Genomic DNA, 23,084 nt, shown 5'->3' on the forward strand with positions numbered 1-23,084 from the left:
TTTAAGTAGAAAACATTAAGGATAGTTATCCCTTTGGCAATAACGAATGGAACACACACTTAATAAAACTCCCGGTAGGAAGCTACAGTGCTATTAAAACTGCAACCAAGCCAAAATGTAACTTGTAAGTTAGCACACTCCCAGTAAAAGCAAACTCTTCAAAAAGCCAAAACAGAAACCAGGCTGAAACACAGTGCTTTAAAAGTAAAATGAAATGTAACCTGTAACCTGCCTGCAGCCGTTAGCACACTCCCGGTAAAAGCAAATGTCTTTATAAAGCTAAAACGGAAAGCACACTCAAAGGAAAGAAAACCAAGCTGCAGCTAGAGCCTATCCTTATTTTGTTGCCTTAATGGTCAAGTGGACAGTTTGATAGGCACACTTCTTCCCTACCTTTCAAGTTGGCAGCAAGTTAGCAACATATCAAATGGAGCTGCAGCAACACTCTGCTTTGTCCATCAAATGGCTCGTGCAGCTACAGATATCCAGCCAGCCTCACTCGCAGTGCAGTTTCAAATGGCTGTTCCATCAGTACAGCATAGAAGATGCCTTGCTCACATTGTAGTTATTCCCACTAAGGATTTTGAGCGCATTTCAGATGGAAATGTGAAATGCATGCATGTTGAGCTTCAGGCAGGCTGTTTCACAGAGCTGACGTCATCGCGCACGTGATGACGTCAGCCAGGAAATAAAATGTAAAATAAAAGTGCAGAGAACTCGGAAATGAAGGGGTGCCACTCGGGAATCGTGGCACCCCATTATTTGGACCTAAAAACTCAGTTTTTACCGAGTAATTACGGTTGGGAGGTATGACGGTAGGGTAATTGAAATTGCCCAATATCAGGGTGTTCAGTAGGATCTTCATGTTTTCCAGTATTTCCAGAAAGGCGGAGTGGTGGCCCTGGGTCATAGAGGATGATCTGTAGCAGGCCACAATTTGCATTGCAGATTTGCCTGATGTTAGTTGCACATGGATGATCTCAGAGGTATCATGCTGCGCCACTAACATGGAGGTGTAGCTATCCTTGATGAATATGGATACACCCCCTCCTTTTGTGTTTCAGTCCATGTTCTGTGGCTGAAATGTGTGGTATGAGTTGTAGCCCGGTAGTGCTGGGGTGCTCTGTGGAGCCTTGATCCAGGTTTCAGTTACTGCACAGATGTCGACATTCTCTATACTGAGGAGTGCTTCAAGCACATGCATTTTGAGATTTAAACTCCTGGCGTTGAGTAGTATAACCCTCATTTTTTTATTTTCTGTTTACGGAGGTGGGTTTGACTTTTGAGCCTTGCCTAAAAAAGGCACTATGAGGGCAGCAAGAGCCTTGGCCAGTATTCGAAAGCCTAGGGGTGGCAGGTGCAAGCCATCTCTTGCGAAGCAACGAGGCTTGTCGAGCATGTCGCCCCAGGCTGACAGACACTGGATCCCCCTTGAATGACACCAAAAGCTTAGCCAATTGTTGAAATTGATCATTTTTTCTTTATACTGCGGTATCATTCTTGGTGAGGGCAGGATGCTACTCAAGGTCAGGGTCATACCCGCCTGGGCTACATGATCAGAGAGCTCTTCCATGTCTCTTTTCATGTGGTCCAGGGAGGTACATCTCAGGTCATTCACACCAACATGAACAATGACAGAGTCATATTTGTACTTGTTCTGGAGTGACCTGAGTGCTTGTGTTATGTGACGAATTCTGGCTCTCGACAGGCAGCTAACAGTAACCTTCTCCTTGTCCAGCCTAGTGAGTGGGACGTTAGTGTGCCTGACTATAGAGTCACCTATTACTGGTGTGTTAGGTATGTTATTTCGCCTTAAGGGCTGTGATTGTGTGGCACACTGATTTTGTGTGTTATGTGTTGTCTGGTTTGTGACGGGAGGTGCAGGTTTTTGGGCGTTTGCTTTGGAGGTCTCTGATGCTTTTGCAGGTTTTTATTTAGAGCCTCTGAGTATGACTTTGTGTATTTATGTGTATTTTTTGCCAGTGCTGGTTTAGTACGTCTATGTGAGGCTGGAGGTGTGGTGCAAGTTTTAACCTTCTCCTCATGACTGCCTGTTCCAGTCTTGGGTGGAGAGAGCTTAGCCTCCAATTTAGCTATATGATTGCATCTCTCGCATATGTTAATGTTTTGTGGTAGGAGGAGAGGGTCGTCTGTGTACATGAGGTAGTTGTAACATTGCCTCAGGATACCCAGGTTCACCAGCTGGACTGGCGAGTATACCTGAAATTGCCCTTTGGTCATGCCTGAATTGTAGGGTGAGCTGCTTAGTTGCTTGGTTGGTGAGGGGTGAAAAATGAGCCTTGCGCTGCTGGGCAATCAAGTGCCGGGGTATATTAGTGCTTGCTATTAGGTCTGAGCAAGTTCTGGACTGTAGGATGCTTTTTAAGTGCTTAGGTTGAGAGTTGGACTATTTTCAAGGGAAAAACTGAAGAGGAGACTTGGCGGAGCCGGGAATAATTTAGCCGTAGCTAACTGGCGCTGTCCAGACGTGCAAAACTGTGTGAACGTGTTTTTTACAGCAGGGAAATGAAAGATATAAATTAGACCAAAATGGCCTATAACCTACTAACTTCTGGGCTGGAACCACTCCTCCAGGGACAGATGGCTGCCGCAAGCTCCCTTCTGAACAGAGAAACCTCCTTCTATCCACGTAAGGTATGGGCAGCTCAGAAACTTGTAACACAGCCCTGAATTCAGCACTAGCCTGAAAACTGGACTATACTAGCTTAGAAAGGTGGGAAACAAGGACATTTTTATTTTAAAAGATAAGGCAAAAACAGTAAAAAATACACTTAAAACAGCTTTAAATTACTACAAACAGTAAAAAATGCACTTAAAACAGCTTTAGATGACTACAAGCAATCAGAAAAGGCTTTTAAACAAATTACCCAATTAAGCAGTAAAAAAAATCTCAAAACTGTGCCCTCTTCCTGTAGTCTTCAATCAGACAAATTCTAACTGCACACTCCTGCCACTGGGGTGCAGGGGAACCTTCTCCAAAAAAGAAGGCCTGGATTAGTGCTCAAGTTATACAAACAAAGCCAGATTCAGCAGGCCTGAATCTAGTTTATGTGACAGCAAACAGGGCACACCAATTTCAGTAAGAAACAGTTCACATATGCAGGCACTATAAGCCTCTAATCAGAAATTCCCAGCTCAGAAGGGCAGAGTCCAGCCTCTCCTCCCACAAGAGTGCAGACCACAAACCTTCTTAATGTAAAATGACTGGCCTGAAGCCCAGGTACTTAAACGAGAACTAATACACTTTTAGAATAATAGACACTGAGCCTTCAATCAGCAGTTCCAACTTAGAAGGATGTAAGCTACTTGTCCTGCCACAACAGTGCAGACCACAGACCTTCTTAATGTAAAATAACTGGTCTGAAGCCCAAGTGCTTAAACCAAAAGGCTTAGAAGGATAGCTACACTTTAATCAGGTTATTACCAAGCAGTAATAAATACAATTTAATACTTTTAAGAAGGCCTGGATTAGTGCTCAAGTTATACAAACAAAGCTAGATTCAGCAGGCCTGGATCTAGTCTATGCTACAGCAAACAAGGCACACCAATTTCAGTAAGAAACAGTTCACATATGCAGGCATTATAAGCCTTTAACCAGAAATTCCCAGCTTAGAAGGGTAGTTACTAGGCTAACAACCCTGGGGGCTTTTTAAGAATAGCTATGTTTTCCTGAAGGAATAATGATGTCCTGTACCCAAGCCAGGAATTTGAACCTATGGCAAAAACTCTCACCCTCAGAACCTATTAACTTAGTACAAACACACAAAACTATGTACATCTTCAAATAATGTAGTTTAACCCTCCTAATAGGAACAATTATCTCAGACTGACAGCTATACTCACTGGCTAGAATTAACCTATAATGAAGGTTATCCATTCTAAGATACATGATATAGCCTGTGCTTCTACGTAGACTAACTGCTGCCTGTTTCTGTCTCATCTTTATTCCTATACCTGATGCATAAAATAACTTGGAATACTTTCATTATCTCCTAGCCATTGAAATAATGTTTTGCCTTTTTCTAGCCCTTATCAGCTTGTCTCTATAGAAACATGAGAACCAGATACACAATTCCCTTCCACTACAAGCCTCCCATGTTGCACTGTGAACACTTATTTGCTAGAAGAAAACATTTCATTATATTCAGTGTTCTTTTATTTACTTGCTTTCCCTTAACACTCATTATCTGATCAGGGAAAAGCCTTAATCCAGTCATTCCCCTATGCAAAAGTAAGAAAAAGTACATCAGTTCTACTTATACCATACTCATTTGCCCAGGCTTTCTTCCCATTTTACATTGTAGTGCCTACATTTCTTAAAACTGAACAAGAAGAAAGAAAAGCATAAAATTGGTGCAGCTGTTTACTTCAGTATCCCTATTACACAGAAAAACAACTGAAAAAGTTTTACTTTACATCATGCAGTATATGTCATGTATTATAAAAATACTGATGCAAACACATTTTGTTTTACTTATAGTTACTCTTTCCTTCATCTTCCACTCTCTTTAATGCTTTTCCAAACATTAATGACATGAATAGGGCATATGTTTTGGAGTCCCCTACAAATATAACAAAGTCAAAAAGTCCAATATTTCAAGGTTTTCTTCTTCTATTTCACAAATGTAACTGATGCTTTGTAATCCCACATTTATTCATTAATTTCCAAGTTGCTGGTTTTCTTCCTGCTGATCTCCACCTCCCAAATCCAGTCTCTACTTCATTTCTAATGTACTCCTGGTTCTTCTAGTCAACTTGTGTGCTTTTTTCTGTCTCTCAAGCATTTTCCTTTGGATCACTGGAAAATGTTTCACTGGCATAGTCTCTGTATGAGCTTTACTATCAGACGAATAAGAAGCAAAATCACCTTCCATTTGATAGCTCACTTTTTTGTTGGCCAAACTTTTGTATTGCCTCTAACATGTTCTGCATCAAAAAATGACTGACTCTACAGAAAAAAAAAATATTCTGAAGATAGTCCGCTATAGCAGCCTGAATCTCACACCTGCTTCTCAACATTCCCTGATTGCTGGAATAAATTTACTCCTTTTCTGTCTAGTGCACAGTGAGTAATCATTTTCTACAAATACTCTACAGTCTCCAACTTTTAGTATACTTTCTGCTGGTAGGATTGCATCTCTACTATTAAAGGACTTGCCTGCTTTCTCATGGCCAGGTTTGGAGCAGACACACAATGTGCCCTTTCAATTAACAGCTCCTGCTGTGTAACACCAGTCCAGTTGCTTATCTGTGCATTCATAAAATTGATACAGCCTGTTTCTTCCAATTTCTCCGATTCTTCTTCTTCTTTCGGCTGCTCCCATTAGGGGTTGCCACGGCAGATCAACTGTTTCCATTTCTTCCTGTCCTCTGTATCTTGCTCTGTCACATCAACCGCCTGCATGTCCTCTCTCACCACATCCATAATCCTTATCTTAGGCCTTTCTCTTTTCCTGTTACCTGGCAGATTCATCCTTAGCATCTTTTTCCCAATATACTCTGCATCCCTCCTCAGCACATGTCCAAACCAATGTAATCTTGCCTCTCTGGCTTTGTCTCCAAACCTTCCAACCTGGGCTGACCCTCTAATATACTTATTCATAATCATGTCCATCCTCGTCACACCCAGTGCAAATATGAACATCTTCAGCTCTGCCACGTCAAGCTCTGACTCCTGCCTTTTTGTCAATGCCACTGTCTCCAACTTGTATAACATAGCTGGTCTCACTACCCTCTTGTAGACCTTCCCTTTCACTCTTACTGGTACTTGTCTGTCACAAATCACTCCTGACACTCTTCTCCACCCACTTCATCCTGCCTGTACTCTCTTCTTCACCTCTCTTCCACACTCACCATTACTCTGAACTGTTGATCCCAAGTACTTAAACTCATTCACCTTCGCCACCTCTACTCCCTGCATCCTCCCCATTCCTCTGTCCTCCCTCTCATTCACACACATATATTCTGTCTTAGTCCTGCTGACCTTCATTCCTCTTCGCTCTAGAGCATATATCCACCTCTCCAGGGTCTCCTCCACCTGTTCCCTACTCTCACTACAGATCACAATGTCATCTGCAAACATCATAGCCCACGGGGACTCCTGTCTGATCTCGTCTGTCAACCTGTCCATCACCATTGCAAATAAGAAAGGGCTCAGAGCTGATCCTTGATGTAATCCCACCTCCACCTTAAATGCATCCGTCACTCCCACCTCAGACCTCACCACTGTCACACTACCCTCATACATATCCTGTACCACTCTTACATGCTTCTCTGACACTCCTGACTTCCTCATACAATACCACAACTCCTCTCTAGGCATCCTGTCATATGCTTTCTCTAAGTCCACAAAGACACAATGCAACTCCTTCTGACCTTCTCTGTACTTCTCCATCAACACTCTCTGATACAGCAGCAAAATCCCACATTTTTCCTACACACTATGTCCTCTAATTCTTCCATTTTTTGAAACATCCTTTCTCGAGCAGTCTCATACTCAGCCAGTCTTTTCTTCATTTCCACCTCTGATTTTTGTATTTTTAAAAGCTTATCTAAACATCTGTTTAAAGCTTCTTTGTCCAGCCTTTTCTTACTTGAGTTGATATACTCCTTCAGTGTTTCATTTATTTTAATCAGCTCTGAGCACATCTGATGTATTGTTCCTGTAGATTACTAGAAGTTACATCTTGCACCAAAGCTGGAGCTTGAACTGCTTTATGCTGAACAGCTGCAGGATTCTTCCCAGCCAGTATTTTCTCCTCACTGTTTGTGACTGAATTTGTTTCAGGTTCTCTGAATTTCTTTTTTGCTGGCATCCAGGCAGTGCACTTACAAGCCAGTAACTTGAAATTTACCTAAAATGACAAATTCACTGGATTTCTTTTCTGAGTTTCTGTTTCCACACTGGGAGAGCAGAAATTAAGTTGTTACTCAGTGTGCATCCATCTTGGAAGTCGATGTTATTCTTGACATGAGTGTCTTTTTATCTGCTGTGTATTTTTAGGAGTTTTTTTTTCCTTTCCTGCAGAGTTTATTTATGTTGGTGGACCACCATGGTGGTTTGTTTTTAAATTTCCTATCATATTTAGATCTGCCAGTTCTATACACATTTATTTATTTTATTTATTTATTGACATTTGGTGACCAGGGAAGTCTGACTGTGTCAGGGACCCATTTTCAGTGAAGCCTGGGGAGAAAAGCTCAAAACAATACAACTGAATGTGCAATTAATTACAGATAATATACAATTACAATATACAATTAACAGACATACATATAATATACAATGTAAGAATTCCTAAAATATAGTTTGAAGAACTATGAAAAAGATGATTAATAAGTAATAAGATTACTTAGGGGTCAGAGTAGAAAAAGATGAAAGACCACAGAATCATATATAAAAAGGGCAATGCAGAAAATAATGTTTTTATTGTAAGAAATGAAATAAGGGAAACAACTATAAAGACTTTTAGGAGGGAAACAAGAGTATAACACAGTGGCGAAGAAAGCAGAGATATGTTAATAATGGAATATATAGGTTACCATATATATAAATAAGAAAAATAAAGTAAAGTATACGGGTTATGCTAAAAAAATCAGAGGAAGGAGGTAAATAAGGAGAGATGGTTAGTAAGTGTGAAGACTATACTAGTGAGACAAACAGTAATTGATAAGCCAGTGCAGATTAGAGAAAGACTCAAGAAGTTAGATATCAGGAGGGGTAGAGGGGGAAATGGAAATAGGATGAGGAGTGAAAGGCGGAAAGGGGAAGACAGAGGTTATGTGGAGAGATTTATTTATTATTTAGTTTACATTTGTTAACCGGGAAATTCCGACTGGACCAGGTCCATTGTCAGCAGAGCCCCGGGGAGAAAAGGTCCGGCATCAAGTTATACAAATACAGTACAGCCAGCATAATACACAAAACAGGTTACATCACGTATGCTGAGCATAGCAATATAACAAGTAATTAATAAAACACTCCAGATAAATGAAGATATAGAACATAGGTAAAAAGACAATGTCAGTTATACACTGGTAAGAGAAGAAAATATGACAAGTAAGATTCTAAAGTTAAAAATATATCCAATAAGATTCTACAGTTAAAAGTACCCTTTCAGATGACCAAGCCTAAAGGGGATCAGAGATCCAGCATGTGATCAGAGAGGAGTTTGGGGAGTTAACAGCAGTGTGGCTAGGGTTATGTGATACAAGGGCATAACCAGGTACTAAGAAGATGCAATTTGAGGGAGTTTTTGAATATGGATGTGGAGGGGGCAGTGGACACAGATAGGGGAAGAGAGTTCCAATTTCTGGCAACGGTGTGGGAGTAGAGTGTGTTCCCTGCATTGTTGTTAGCTTTGGTGATGGAGAGGAGAGATTTTTCACTAGATCTTAGGTACTGGTTTGCAGTATAGACAGTAAGTAGGTTGGATAATGAGGGTTTTTTTCAGGATATTTGAGAATATTGTAGGCTGTGCCCAGCTGGTGATAGTTAAGTAGCTGTGGTAGCTCAAGCCATTTTAGTTCTTTTACTGCAGTACAGTGATGGGTTCTATAGGTTGACTTAGTAGTAAACTTGGCTATTTTATTGTAGCATGATTCTAGTTTGTCTAGGTCACATTGTCTGATTTGGGTAAAGACTGGTGCTGCATATAATAGAGTTGAGAGGAGGTGGCTTTGTCCAAGAGTGACTCTTGCTTTTTGTGAGAGAAAGGACTTATGCCTGTATAGGGAGCCTAGCTTTTTGCGTACTAGTTTTATGGTATGTGAGATGTGAACATCAAAGTGGAGATTATTGTCTATTTCAATGCCCAGAAGTTTGGTGTGGTTAGAAGGGGAGATGGCGGTGCTGTCCTTAGATGTTATGGTAAAGGAGAGTATTTTTTTATCTAGTAGGGGTAAATAGTAGCAGTTTTGTCTTTTTGGGATTTAGAATTAGTTGGATACCTGATATCCATTTTTCTACTGAGTTAAAGGTATCTTGAGTGAGTGTATGTAGGGTGGTGGGAGATGAGGTGGAGCAGATCAGGGTTGAATCATCCGCATATTGTATGAGTGTGGCATGTTGTGTAGAGCTATTGAGGTTATTTGTGAAAATAGAGAACAGTGGGCCCAGTATAGAGGCCTGTGGGACTCCTATGGTAGTTGTGTAGACAGAGTTCCTTTCCACTGGACTGATTGTTGCCTGTCAGTTAGGTAGATACTGAACCAGGCTATAGTAGAGGAGGTGAAGGATAATGATGTTAGTGAGTCTAGTAGAATGGAGTGGGAGACCGTATCAAATGCTTTTGAGACGTCTAGGAAAATGGCTGATACATATTTGTTACCATTTCTGTGAAAGTTTATATGATTAGTGGAAGACAGAAGGGCTGTGGTAGTGCTGTGATGTGGACAGAAACCGTGATGTGTGGTAGATAGTAGATTGTGTGTGTTAAGAAATGTCATCACTTGCAAGTGGATGCATTTCTCAAGAATTCTGGATAGGGGGTAAAGGATGGCAATAGGTCGGTAGTTGGAGAATTCGTAGGAGTTACCTCTTTTATGGAGAGGAATGATGTGAGAAACTTTCCAGAGTTTGGGTATGTAGGATTCTAGTATGGAACAGTTGATTAGGATGGAGACAGGATATGATAGGGAGTCACTAGCCATTTTAGGTATGTAGCAGGTATGTTATCAGCTGCCAGTGTGGTTGGCTTTAGTTTTAGGAGGAGTTTTTTGTTAGCTGAGGTTGGCACTTGTGATAGGCTGAAAGAGGGGGTGATGTGGGATAGGTTGGGTTGTGATTGAGGTAGACTGTTTTTGGTTATTTGACTGAACAGGGCTAAGATGGATTTAGTAAAATGGTTATTAAATTGAGAAGCTATGTCTAGGGTATTGTTAGTAGAGCTGGGTGCTGGAGTAGTGGTTTTGCCTGGCTTTAGTAGGGAGTTAATGGCATGCCAGAATTTTTGTGAATTATTTGAATATTTCCTTTGGGCGCTAAGAAAATAGTTTTGTTTGTTTATTTTGGATTCAGCCTTGGCCTTGTTTCTAAGCCGTTGATAGTATTGCCTGAAGCTAGGGGTTTTGTCAGTTTTCCAGATTTCCCAGGCTTTATCGCTGGCTTTTAGTAAGGCTCTGGTGTCCCTACTTAGCCAGCATGCGTAGCTGGCTTTAACTCTGATCTTTCTGCTGGGAGCTAGACTGTTAAGGACGTTAGAGAAGGTAGTATTGAAGTAGCCTCTACTGCCTGGTCTAACCCAAGTGTCCATAGTGGTTCCCAGTTGCAGTGGCTTAGGACAATATTTAGGTATTGTGGGGTAAGGTTACGGTCATCTCATACAAGTTTGTAGACTACTGGTTTGGGGTGATTGGAGTGTTTATGGAGTAGGAAGGTGGGGAGATGATCACTTAAGTCATCTGGGAGGCAGCCTACTGTATAGATTTGTTTGGGATAGTTGGTTAGTGTCCACTCCAGTATGGATTCTTTCTTTGTTTTCTTATCTATTCTAGTTGGTTCTTCAATTAGTTGAGAGAACCCATATAGATTGATATGTGTACAGGTGCTGCTGGAGTTACAGGCTGCCCAGTTGGTGTTAAGGTCTCCTAGTAGGATTGTTTCCTGAGGAAGATTGTCCTTTTATAGGTTTATAGGTTAGTACTAGGCTAAATGCCCTTGCGAGCCATTTTAAGCCTAGCCAATTATCCCCTGTGAGATTCAAACCCTGTACCTTGTATTTGTAAGGCAAACACCTTAACCATTAGGCCACCCTCCCAACCCCTGTCTAGTGTAGGATGTCTTCTATTATGAGTGAGTTGTTGCCTGGAGGTATGTAGCAGCATATTATATTGATCTTCTTGGTGTTCCTTATGGATAGGACAGAAAATAGGACTTCAGCATTTTTGAAAAGTGGGTGGTGTGGTGTGCAGGAGCTGGAGGTTAAGGGTGTTTTTAAAGAGAATGGCTACTCCTCCTCCTTTCCTGTTTGTTCTATCAGATCTAAGTGTATTATACCCAGGGGGGAGAAAGTCTTCATCTTGGATACTGGGTTTAAGCCAGGTCTCTGTAATGGCGAGTACATCAGGGTTGCAGTGGGCTGTGAATGCATGTAGGTCTATAAGCCAGGTGTCTGTAATGGCGAGTACATCAGGGTTGCAGTGGGCTATGAATGCATGTAGGTCTGTTAGCTTGTTGGTAATACTTCCTATGTTAAGATTTAGGATCAGCAGTCAGATGTTTAGATGGCTATTTAAGTATGTTACTTTTTAGTTGTAGAGCAAGGTCAGATATCTGTGTCAGAGAGAATTTTTTAGTGTAAGTTAAACTTCTTAAAGGAGTCTAGGACAGTAATATTTGAAGGTAAGGCATTCCAGAGTTTTACAATGCTGTAGAAGTACAGGCTATGTCCGATTCTTTTATTGGATTTCTCTAAGTGAGCATGGAACTGTTTTGAAAATCTGTCTGTTGTGGCAACATCTGGGATGCTGCTGCTGCTGCAAATTAATTTTGAAACTTTGTCAAAGTTTGTTGAGATTATTACATTTGAAATCCTTGAATTCTAAGATATTGGTTTCAGTGGGTTTAGAGATTTTCAAGATGAAGGTCACTAGTTTATGATCCAAGTTAACTGGGAAAGGAAAAACCAGCGGAACAGTACACTAAAAAGCTATATTCATAAGGACCAGGTCAAGAATATTATGTTCTCTACTAGGTATGCAACAATCTCATAAAGGGAGGTTTTGCTAGTTAAATCTAAAATCTTTTGAGTATATCCTACACTGGAAGTACAGATACTATACTGAGGGGTAGTTAAATTCTCCCAAAATAGTGGAGTTCTTGTTTATACAGAGTTTGTAAAGTACATTGAGGAACCTTACCCAATTTTCAGGGGAGGTAGAAAGTGCACTGTAACAGGCTAAAACCTGATAGTAGGTCCTGTTTAATGTGATTTGAGGCTCACTGAAATCCATTTGTGAGTCTGTTGGAATCTGTCTAGAGGTTCTATGGTCCCTAACTAATATGACGATACCACCACACCTGCTATTGCGTCTGAAGACGTGGCAGGCACAAAACTCAGGTATGGAGGGAGCAGCTTCTGAAAATTTAGATGATATCCAAGTTCTGCTAACGTGTCCATGGAATGCTGTCTCTATTCTTTGGACAACATAATGTAAGAATGAGTGCAAAAGAATGTATTGACAAAAAAGTCTTGCTTTTTAAAATAATAACATCTACAATGCTTTTAAAATGATACTAAGCAAGTGATAAAGTTGCAGAATGCAGCTTACTAACTTGCTAGCAGCTTATAAAATCACAAAATATATCAGACATAAGAGACGGAGTATTTATCAGAAAAAAAAAATCAAAACAACTTTTTTTTTTTTGATGACAAGGTAACAGCCATTAATTTAAAGTTGACTCTTTGGAATTTTGTAGTTATCTACAAACCTGTCAAGTTAGTCACACTATATGTAGTTGACTTCAGGCCAACATGGCACAATGCTCTTGTAAGCTGTTTCAGTCCACTGTTCACCATTATAGCTTAAATGCAAGTTAAAACGTTGTTTCACACTGGATTAAATTATTGTGGAGAGTAAATAAAGGGTCCATCTTGGACTAGCCTATTTATCCTGTAAATAAATACATAATAAAATGAATATATTCATTTCAGTGCTTTTTATTATGTAAAGGTGCTCTAAAGACTGAAACAGTAAATGCAAAAACAGATAGGGGACATGGAGTCAAACCAAATGAAAGCCAGTAATCAATCAAAAAGGTAAAAGCATTCTCTCAAAGAAAAGGCAATTAAAATCTGTGATGGTCCTCTTAGTAAGAGAAAAAAATATTTAATCTATGACTTGACAGCTTACAAAAAGAGAATGAAACTGAAAGCCTTACAGAAATTGTGGAACTGTGCTTCATGCAGCTCAGTAAACAGCAATTACTTTAGTACAGTGGCGACAACACAGGAGCACGAAAGGAAACAACCAAGTCCATCCACCATTAAAACTGTTAGTATGTTAAACATTGCACATTTATTAGAAGGGCACTTTCAAAGACCACCGTTCAGTTCCTTACCTTCAAACTTCTCTGGAACAACGCAAGCATCATCACAGAATGCTCTCATTGGTTTCTCATAACCAAAACCTTTTGGAAACAGATAAAATAATTCAGTCTATATGCTGCTTTCAATATTGGTACACATTTCACTGTAAATGAACTCACAATGATGCCATAAAAGTAAATTAAATACACTTTGTATCAAGTTACATGAAATAGGTTTCCCTACAAATATTACAGCACACTAAATTACTGTAGAACCCAAAATGTTTCTCAATGCAGTTGTCATTTTGGTTATTTAATTTATAATATTATACTTTGTTGGTTTATTCCATTCTATTATGATTTATTTTGGATGATTTTGGAAATGCAGTCGACCCAGCAGTGTTCCCATATACAATGCTTACCCCAAAAAAAGGCAAACAAATGAGTATCTACCAATAACCGAATACACACCAGAAGGAGTCTTATGAATGTTTTGGAAGTATTGCTTAGCGGGTAAAAGATCAAAGAGGAACTGCCCTTATTTGCCTGTTGTGCTTCTGGCAGTGTTCTGAAAGGATGGGACTCCATTTGGCGGATATCAAAACTCAAAAAATGAAATGTGAAAGCAAGTTTTCTAAATAACTTTGTTAATATGACTCACTGAATCTGAAACATATACTGAGACAGGAGGCACAGCAGAAAGTACAGTTTTGTACCTACCATAAATGTAGATGTTCGAGTGCTAATACAGCTGCAGTAATCACAGATGGGTTCTCTGCCATCAGGCGGGTCCTCGGTCGGCCGAATTCCAAAGTCTAGGTCCAGCGTCGGTTGCTGTCGCTTTCTTTCCTGACATCAGTGAGGCAGGGGTATATAAGACACAGCCGACGCCATTTTCTTCAGTCTTTCTTGCCCCAGATGTCAGGTGCCCCCAGTAGGAAGGCAATACATAAATTATATTTATATACATGCAATACAATATAATCACAAATCAGTAGTTGCAAGCAAATATACCATAGAAGGATAACCCAATCAGGTTGTATGAAGAGAGGTTAGGCCCTAGGCCTTTACCAAGAGGGGAAGGAGGGAGGGAAAACTGTACTGCAGCTGTATTAGCACTCAAACATCTACATTTATGGTAGGTACAAAACTGTACTATGTTCATCGTGCATACAGCTGCAGTAATCACAGATGGGTAGAATCCCAAAGCTACGCACAGGGTGGTAGGCACTAGGTGGAACTGGGATGAGCCAGAATGCCCTGCAACACAGCAGTGGCAAAGCCTGCTCTAGTTTTGGAATATAAAGGCAGATGGTAGTGTTTTGTGAAGGTATGCACAGAACTCCAAGTGGTTGCCTCCAAAATATCTTTGGTAGGAACTCCTCTGAGGAAGGCTGTAGAGGTAGCTGTGGCCCTGGTGGAGTGGGATCTGATGCCTGTAGGGACAGATTTTCCATGATAGGAGTAACAAAACTGTATGCAGTGGCCTATCCATTTTGAAATTGTCTGTTTGGTAACTGGCTTCCCTTGAGCTCCTACAGCATAGGACACAAAAAGTTGTTCTGATTTCCTGAAAGGCTTTGTTCTGTCCAAATAATAACGTAGCTGTCTATGGATGTCTAAGGAGTGTAGCAGCCTTTCCCCTTTGTTTTGAGGATTGGGGTAAAAGGTAGGTAAGTGTATGGCTTGATTTAAAGCTACCCTGGATACCACTTTAGGCATAAATGACGGGTTGGTTCGAAGGGAAACCCTGTCCTGATGGAAGATGAGAAAGGGCTGCACAGCCATGAGGGCTTGTAGTTCTGAAACCCTACGAGCTGAGGTAATGGCCAGAAGGAAAGCTGTTTTCCAGGACAAATATTGCAAATCTGTTGAGGCAGCTGGTTCAAAGGGAGGCAATGTTAATTTTTCTAGAATGTAATTAAGATTCCAGGCTGGCACTGGTTGATTCCTTGGTGGTCTTATATTCTTAGCCCCTCTGAGGAACTGTCTTAAGTGTGGGTGAGAGAATAAGGGTGGATCCGTGTTGAATTCTGCAGAAATGGCTGAGGCATGGATTTTTATGGAGGAAAATGAAAGTCCACTGTTCAGCAGCTCAGCTAGATACTGTAATACCTGAGGCAAATTCAGTTTTCTAGGGTCCTGGCCTTTTTTCTCATTCCAAGAGCAAAACCGTTTCCATTTTGCGGAGTAAGCCTTTCTAGTAGATGGCCTTCTGGCCTCCAAAATGACATCCTGCACCTCTTTGGGGAGTAGGGTCTGTTGTGGTGTTAAGGAATTTTCCATGCAGTGAGATTGAGTGTTTTCAGCTGACTGTGAAGAGTTTTGTAGCTGTGCTGAGTCAGCAGAAGAGGCATTAGAGGTAGGGGCCAGGGAGGAGTATGTGTTAGGCTCCTCAGGAGTGGGTACCAGTGTTGTCTTGGCCAGTCTGGAGCAATCAGTATCATCTTCGGTCTGTCTGCTCTTGCTTTTAAGAGCACCTTGGGCAGAAGAGGCAGAGGTGGGAAAGCGTAAACTGTCCATGCTGTCCAACTGAATGAAAGGGCGTCCACTCTCCAGGCTTTTGGATGAAAGGTCCTTGAACAAAACTTTTCCAATTAATGATTCCTGTGGGAGGTGAAGAGATCTATGTCTGGCCTCCCCCACGCTTGGATTATCTTTGTAAACACTTGAGGATGCAACTTCCATTCATGTGGATCTGTCATATTTCTGCTTAGACTGTCTGCCAGCGTGTTTTCCAAACCTGGCAAGTACTGTGCTTGAAGTTCGATTTGCCATTCCAGAGCCAAGTTCCAAAGTGTCATGGCTAGTCTGCACAGGGGGTATGAATGTGTTCCTCCTTGTTTGTTTATGTACCACATTACTGTGGTGTTGTCTGTTCTTATCAATAATTGTCCTGGATGCAGGAGGTCCTTGAAAGCTGTAATTGCATTTATCACTGCTAGCATTTCTTTTTGATTGATGTGCAGGTGCTTTTCCTTTTGGGACCATTTGCCCTGAATGCACCTGTCTGTCATGTGCGCCCCCCAGGCGTAATCTGAGGCATCTGTTGTGATGACTTGATTTGCTTGAGGCTTGCAGAATGGGAGACCTGTGTTTGTTTGACATGCTTGGGCCCACCATAGAAATTCCTTTTGCAAACATGGAATTATTGGTATTATTGTTTCCAGACTGTGGCTGTGTTGAGACCATAGGTTTTTTAGGTACCATTGAAGTTTCCTCATATGCAACTTTGCACATGGGATTAAAGGAATGCAAGATGCCATGAAGCCCAGAGCCTGCAGGATTTTCCTTGCAGTAAGCCTGGTACAATTTGCTAGTATTTTGAAGTACTGAGTTAGTTGCCCCTGTTTTTCTGGCATAAGATAGGCCATCTGGGTGTTTATGTCCAAGTTGGCACCCAGGAAAGTTATTTTCTGAGATGGTGTTAGCCTGGATTTCTCTTTGTTGATTGTGTATCCCAGAGAATTCAGTAACCTTGTTGCATAAGCCAGATGTTCCAGAAGTATGTGCCTGCTGTCCGCTTGGATCAGGCAGTCGTCCAAATAAGGGTAAATTTGTATCCCTTGAAGTCTGCAGTAGGCAATTACTGATGCCAGGCATTTTGTGAATACTCTGGGCGCAGTAGATAAGCCAAAGGGCAATGCAGAGAATTGATAGTGGATTGAACCTGCAAGAAATCTGAGGTATCTTCTGCAGCTTTGTCTGATTGGGACATGCAGGTATGCCTCCTTGAGGTCCAATGTTACCAGCCAAAACTCCTTGCCCAGCATGGGAAGAAGCTGCTGTAATGTGAGCATCTTGAATTTTGGTACGAGTAAGAATGTGTTTAGGATGGATAAGTCCAAAATGGGTCTCCAGTCGGTTCCTTTCCTTGGTACCAGAAATAGCCTGAAATAAAAACCTTGACCTTGTTTGTGAGCAGGTACCTCTTGAATAGCTTTCATGTCTACGAGCTTTGAAATTTGTAGTTGTGCCTCTGCCCTTTGATTGTGTGGCAGGTTTGGCATGCCTCTCATTTTTGGAAGAGTGTGAAAATGAAATCTGTAGCCTCTGTTTATAATGTCCAGGATCCATTTGTCTGTTGTGACAATATGCCAATTTCTTGTAAATAATGCCAGCTTTCCTCCCAAGGGTGCTGCCAGCTGAGACTTGCTTGGCATGAAAAGGGGAAAGTCATTGGGTTTGTTTCCTGTATTGTTGTGCACTGTCTTCGCCACTTCTTGGTGCTGGAGTTTGCCATTGCCTGCCTCTATATGATCCTTGTGATTGTCCTCTGCCCCTTGTGCGCCTGTATCTACCTCTTTGGGGCTTGTCCGTGGCTGGAAAGGACCAGTTTTTTTGAAGGCCAATTTCTGCTAAAACGTGGTGGTTGAACCTGTAGAAAAGCTTTGACAGTTTGCATAGATTTGGCTTTTTCTTCCATTTTCCGTAGTATCTCCTCAGCATTAGTACCAAATAGCACATCCTTTTGTAAAGGAGCATCTAGTAGTTTAGCTTTCACATGATCAGGCAAGATTTGTTCCCTAAGCCATGCATGTCTACGAATGACTGATCCTGTAACAGCAGCTCTACTTGAGGCCTCTAGGGCATCATAGCCACATTGTAAGGTGTGTTTACCCACTTGTTCTGCACTATGCATCATATCCTGCAACTCCTTCAAATCTGGTTGTTCAGGTTGAGACATTTTATTTCTTAACTGCGATAACAGAAACTGCTGATATTTAAGCATATGAAACTGACAATTTAAGGCCCTCATGGCTAGGGTGGCCGAGGTATATACCTTTTTTCCCCACCTTTCTAAGGATCTTGACTCTCTTTCGGAAGGTAGTGGATTCTTAGCAGTAGAGGCCTTCATTCCCTTGGGGCCTTGAGAAATGGTTTCAGGGTCAGCATTATGGCTTTTGTAAAGAAATTGGTGAGAGTTAGGAACTCTGTAGTACCTATCAGGCTTGACTGGGGCTGGCGGCAGGGAATCCGGATTAAGGCAAGCCTCCGAATAAACATCATCAAGTATGTCCAAGACAGGAGGTATCGCCAGAGGTCTGTGTTGAGGTAACAAAAGAAATTCCCTAAGTCTTTTCTTGGAATCAGAAAAGTCTTGGCCTTCCCAATGGAAGTGTTCCCTCAAGGTGTGCAAGGTTTCCCCAAAAGAAAAATCCTCAGGAGGAGATACAGAAGGAATGGACTGCTCTGCATCAGAATCTTCAAAAGGGGAGTAAGAGTGTTCCTCTACATAAGAATGTTCTGAAAAAATAGAGCCCTGATCAGAAGAGGGTGAATCTTCCTCCACTCTGGGTCTCTTGTCTGGAGGGGGTTGGGAACCCCTGATAAGAGTAATTAAATCCTCAGCCATTTTAAGCATCTGCTTTTTAGGCATGGGGCCTGGAGATGGGCCCTGTGCAATAGGCCTCTTGGGATGCCTGGCTGATTTGGACTTAGTAAAGGCCTTAATGGAAAAGGAAGATGAGGGTCTAAAGACACCAAGGGTGGAAGTGGACCTGTCCACATTAGGAGGCTCAATGCTCACAGTGGTTTCGGTGGTTGTAGTCTGGGTATGGGCTGAGGTACCTGCGGTCTCGGTTACAGAAGAAGTGTCGTCGGTAGTCAGGGACTGCATAGGCGTCTCGCTGAGAACCGGACCACGTGTAGCCGGTTTTGGCGTGGTGTCGGTGGGGACCACGGACCTCACGTGTTGGTCCTTGTCCTTGCGTTTTTTGGACAAAACGGTAGTCGGAGTCTCCAACGACATTTTATAATCAAAGGCTTTACCAAAAAAGTGTTGGGCGAACTCCGCCTGACGCTTAATAGTGCGTTTATTGAAAGTAGCGCAAAAGCGACAGCCCGAGACGTCGTGGTCTGGGCCTAAACAAGGTATGCAGAGGGAATGGAAATCCTTATGCGGTATTTGCTTCCCACAAGAAATACAATTGTTAACTTTTTCTGACATCGGTCTGAGGCAAGAAAAGTTTCCCCAACGGGGTACTTAGCTTTAATGAAGAGTTCGGTTTCCAATTTTTCGTAAATTCAGGAGCTGGCCGACCGGTACTTGCGAACTGCTTCTGCTTCGGGCACCGCGCGGCAAAAAAGACTGAAGAAAATGGCGTCGGCTGTGTCTTATATACCCCTGCCTCACTGACGTCAGGAAAGAAAGCGACAGCAACCGACGCCGGACCTAGACTTTGGAATTCGGCCGACCAAGGACCCGCCTGACGGCAGAGAACCCATCTGTGATTACTGCAGCTGTATGCACGATGAACATCAAACATTCATTCAGTTTCAAAAGCTCCTTTACCCAATTCAAGAGGGCTAGGAGCCAGAGTGTAGCCCAACAGGCAACAAGTGTAAGACAGGAACCAATCTTGATGGAATACTAGAGCACTCACACATGGGCACATGCACACACACACACACACACACACACACACACACACACACACACACACACACACACACACACACACACACACACACACACACACACACACACACACACACACTAAAGGAAATTTGAGCAGCAACCCACTTGCATGTTTTGAGAATGTGGGATGAAATCTCAGTCCCATGAAAATACACACACAGACACAGGGATAAAGAAAGCACGAAGCCAGGGAACAAACAGCAAAGAAAAAAAAGTTATATCTCACCATATCAAGTACTCTATGAGGCAGTCCTCACAAGACGGACTGCTGGGATTTCCACACCTGCACTACACTTTAGCTACTTTTTCATCTTCAGCTTCAATGTTTGGGAATGTGTGCTTCCTACTAGTGCATGCTGGTCTGTCACTTTCTGGAATGACAGAGGTTACTTATCCCCTGCACTCTCCAGTTCACCCTCATCCACTTAATGAGCAATGTCTGTAAGACAGCAAAGCAAACGTAATGTGCAAAAACATATTCAAATATAATGCCCGACTTAAACTGAGCTCAACAACAGGTGCTGCGTAGGGAGACCGTTTAGACATGGGGGATAACAGGAGAGCAATAAGTACCCAGTTAGTAGGACTCGTCACATATCAGCTGATGAGGAGTACAGAGTTATTACAGCTGCTAATTACAAGTGCACTGCTCAATAAACTGATTGCATTTAGAGCCCAAATGAGCACTAAAAACCTTGCAAGTGTGTGGTGCTTAAGAATGGCCAAAAGATAAAATCTCATACAACTGCTTGACCCCTACAGTTATGGTCCAAGCAGTAGTGCTTGGTGAAAGTGTGGTCTGGTGATCAAGTGGCCATGGCACAAATGTCCACAGTGAAAAAACTTTTGAAGCAAGCACTGGAAATACCCAAACTCAGTGGAGTGGCCTCTAACAGCAGCATTTTCCAGTGGACAGCTGTCTGTCTGTTGGCAACACATAATGTGGTCAGCAAACCACTTGAAAGGAGTTTGCTTAGCAACTATCAGTCCCTTCCCTCGGCTCCCTATTGGGGTGCGAGACCCTAAAGGAAAACTCCACCCTCTCATACAGTTTAACTCAATCGTTGGGTTTCTTTTCTCCCTACAATATGGTTCCAGCATTGTGTATGCATCAGAAACCTGCTAATAGTTTTTAAAACTTTTATTTCCTTATATTGGAGTCAAAGGAAGGGAAAGTCCATCTACTTTTTTTTTTAAATTCAACTTCTCACATACTTTGCAGAGAAATTTGTCTCCACCTGCATGATATATCATAGACACAGTTAAATCTGTAGTTTACCCTGTCAGGTACTGCTGTCAATCTTAGATGGGTAATTAATCCTGCTAATGTAAGGAACACAGCAGCTGATATAAAAAAGACAGAAAGCTGTGTAAATTTTTCACTGTTTTTATTGCATAGGAGAGGAGAAAGTATAGTTGTGTACACTTACCATAAATGTAGATGTTCGAGTGAATTCACTGGTGCAGTCATCACATTTGGGTTATCTGCTTGCAGTAGCCCTCAGTCGGCCTGATTATCAAAGTCTTGGGTCCTGCGTTGGTTGCTGTCTCATCTTCCATGACGTCAGTAGTCAGGGGTATAAAGCATGCAGCCGACACCATTACCTCAGCTTTTCTTGCCCCAGATGGGAAGCAATTAAAAAAAAAAAAAATTATATATTATATATACACACACACACACACACACACACAAGGTTACACCTCCAACAAAAAAGCAAATACACCAAAAAGCTTTTAAGCATAGTAAAGGAGAGTAAAGGTATACCCAAAAAAAGTCAGGGAGCTGGAAGGAGGGCAACCAGGACTGCAACAGTGAATACACTCGAACATCTACACAACTGTACTATGTTCTTCATGTTTCACTGTTGCAGTCATCACATCTGAGTTGATTCCCAAAGCTAAGGATGGGAGGAGGCATTTAGATAGCATTATGACCAGCTATAAGGCCCTGCAAGACTGCAATGGCAAAGCCAGCTCTAGATTTAGAGAAAATTGGTAAATGTTAATGCTTGGTGAAAGTATGTACAGAACTCCATGTAGCAGTTTCTGGGATGCCCCTGGTAGGTACACCTCTGAGAAAGACTGTAGAGGTAGATGCAGCCCTGGATGAATGAGGACTAATCCCCTATGGGATAGGTTTTCCATGATGCTTATAGCAGAAATGAATGCAATGGCCTATCCATTTAGAAATGGTTTGCTTTGAAATAGACTTCCCCTCTGCCCCTGCAGCAAATGCCACCAACAGTTGTTCAGATTTCCTTTGAGGTTTAGTACTGTCCAATTAAAACCTAAGTTGTCTGTGCACATCTAAGGAGTGCAGGATCCTTTCTCCTTTGTTCTGTGGATTAGAAAAGATGGTTGGCAAATGAATGGATTGATTAAGAGCCACACTGGATACCACCTTGGGCATGAAGGAGGGATTGGTCCTGTGGGACACCCTGTCCGCATGAAAGATGATGAAAGGCTCCACTGCCATAAGGGCCTGTAGTTCAGATACCCTTCTTGCTGAAGTAATTCCTAAAAGGAAGGCTGTTTTCCATGAAAGAAATTTTAACTTTGCACTTGCAGCTGGCTCAAAAACAGGAACAGTGAGTTTTTCCAATACAAAGTCAAGGTCCCATTAATTGTCCTGGAAGAATGTGGTCCTTGAAGGCTGTCAGAGCATTCTGTACAGCTGGGTGGTCTTAATTTTTTGGCCGCTCGGAGGAACTACTTGAGCAGTGGATGAGAGAAGAGGGGTGGTTCTGTGTTGTAATGAGCTGAAATGGCTGAGGCATGAATTTTAATGGAGGAAAAAGGAAGGTCCTTGTGAAGCATCTCAGTTAAGTATTGAAGAATCTGAGGTAAATTGAGCGCTGCTGTACCCATCCCTTGAGTTTGGTTCCAGGCACAGAATCTTTTCCATTTTTCAGCATAAGATTTTCTAGTACTAGGCCTCCTTGCCTCCAAAATGACATCCAACACTTGTTTACTGAGGGATGGTAATGGAGAGATTAGGAAATTAGCCAGGCTGCCAGGGTCAGTATTTGAAGCTGAGGGTGCAGAATCTGGCTCTCCTGCTGTGACAGCAGGGTAGGTGTCTGTGGCAGGTGCCAGGGAGCCAGCAGTGACAAACTGCGCAAGAGAGGGTACCAGTGTTGGCATGGCCAGTCTGGTACAATCAGTATTGTCCTTGGTTTGTCCTGTTTGATCTTTAGTAGTACTTTGGAGAGGAGACGTACAGGAGGAAAGGCATAAACTGATAATTTTTTTCAGCTGAAGGACAGAGCATCCACTTTCCAAGCTTGTTTGTGGGGAGTCCTTGTGTAGAATTTGTCCAATTGGTAGTTCTGGGGGGAGGCAAACAGGTCTATATCTGGGCTCCCCCATTTGTTTACCAACATGTTGAAAATCTTTGGTTCCAGTTTCCACTCTTGTGGTCCATGACATTTCTGCTTAGTTCGTCTGCCAGTGTATTTAGTTTTGCTGGAAGGAATTGAGCCTGTAGATGCACTTGGTAGCTCAAGGCTGTGTTCCACAGAGCCATGGCTAGTCTGCAGAGGGGGTAAGAAAGGGTACCCCCCTGCTTGTTTATGTACCACATAACAGTGGTGTTGTCCGTCCTTACCATTAATT

At 42.1% G+C, this 23,084-nt stretch overlaps 1 protein-coding gene across 2 annotated transcripts in view; it reads right to left on the reverse strand.

The window, feature by feature from the left end:
• The window catches only part of ETV4 (ETS variant transcription factor 4), a 748,952-nt gene that overhangs the window by 101,813 nt on the left and 624,055 nt on the right, over window positions 1-23,084 (reverse strand). For both annotated transcript variants that reach the window (XM_044055177.1, XM_044055178.1), the window contains exon 9: window positions 13,082-13,150. In XM_044055177.1, the coding sequence (XP_043911112.1) occupies window positions 13,082-13,150 (69 nt within the window). The remainder of the gene's footprint in view (window positions 1-13,081; window positions 13,151-23,084) is intronic.

Source organism: Protopterus annectens, chromosome 13.part0 (genome assembly GCF_019279795.1).
Source record: "Protopterus annectens isolate FY-2018-M chromosome 13.part0, PAN1.0, whole genome shotgun sequence".
In the NCBI taxonomy this organism is placed as follows: Eukaryota; Metazoa; Chordata; order Ceratodontiformes; family Protopteridae; genus Protopterus; species Protopterus annectens.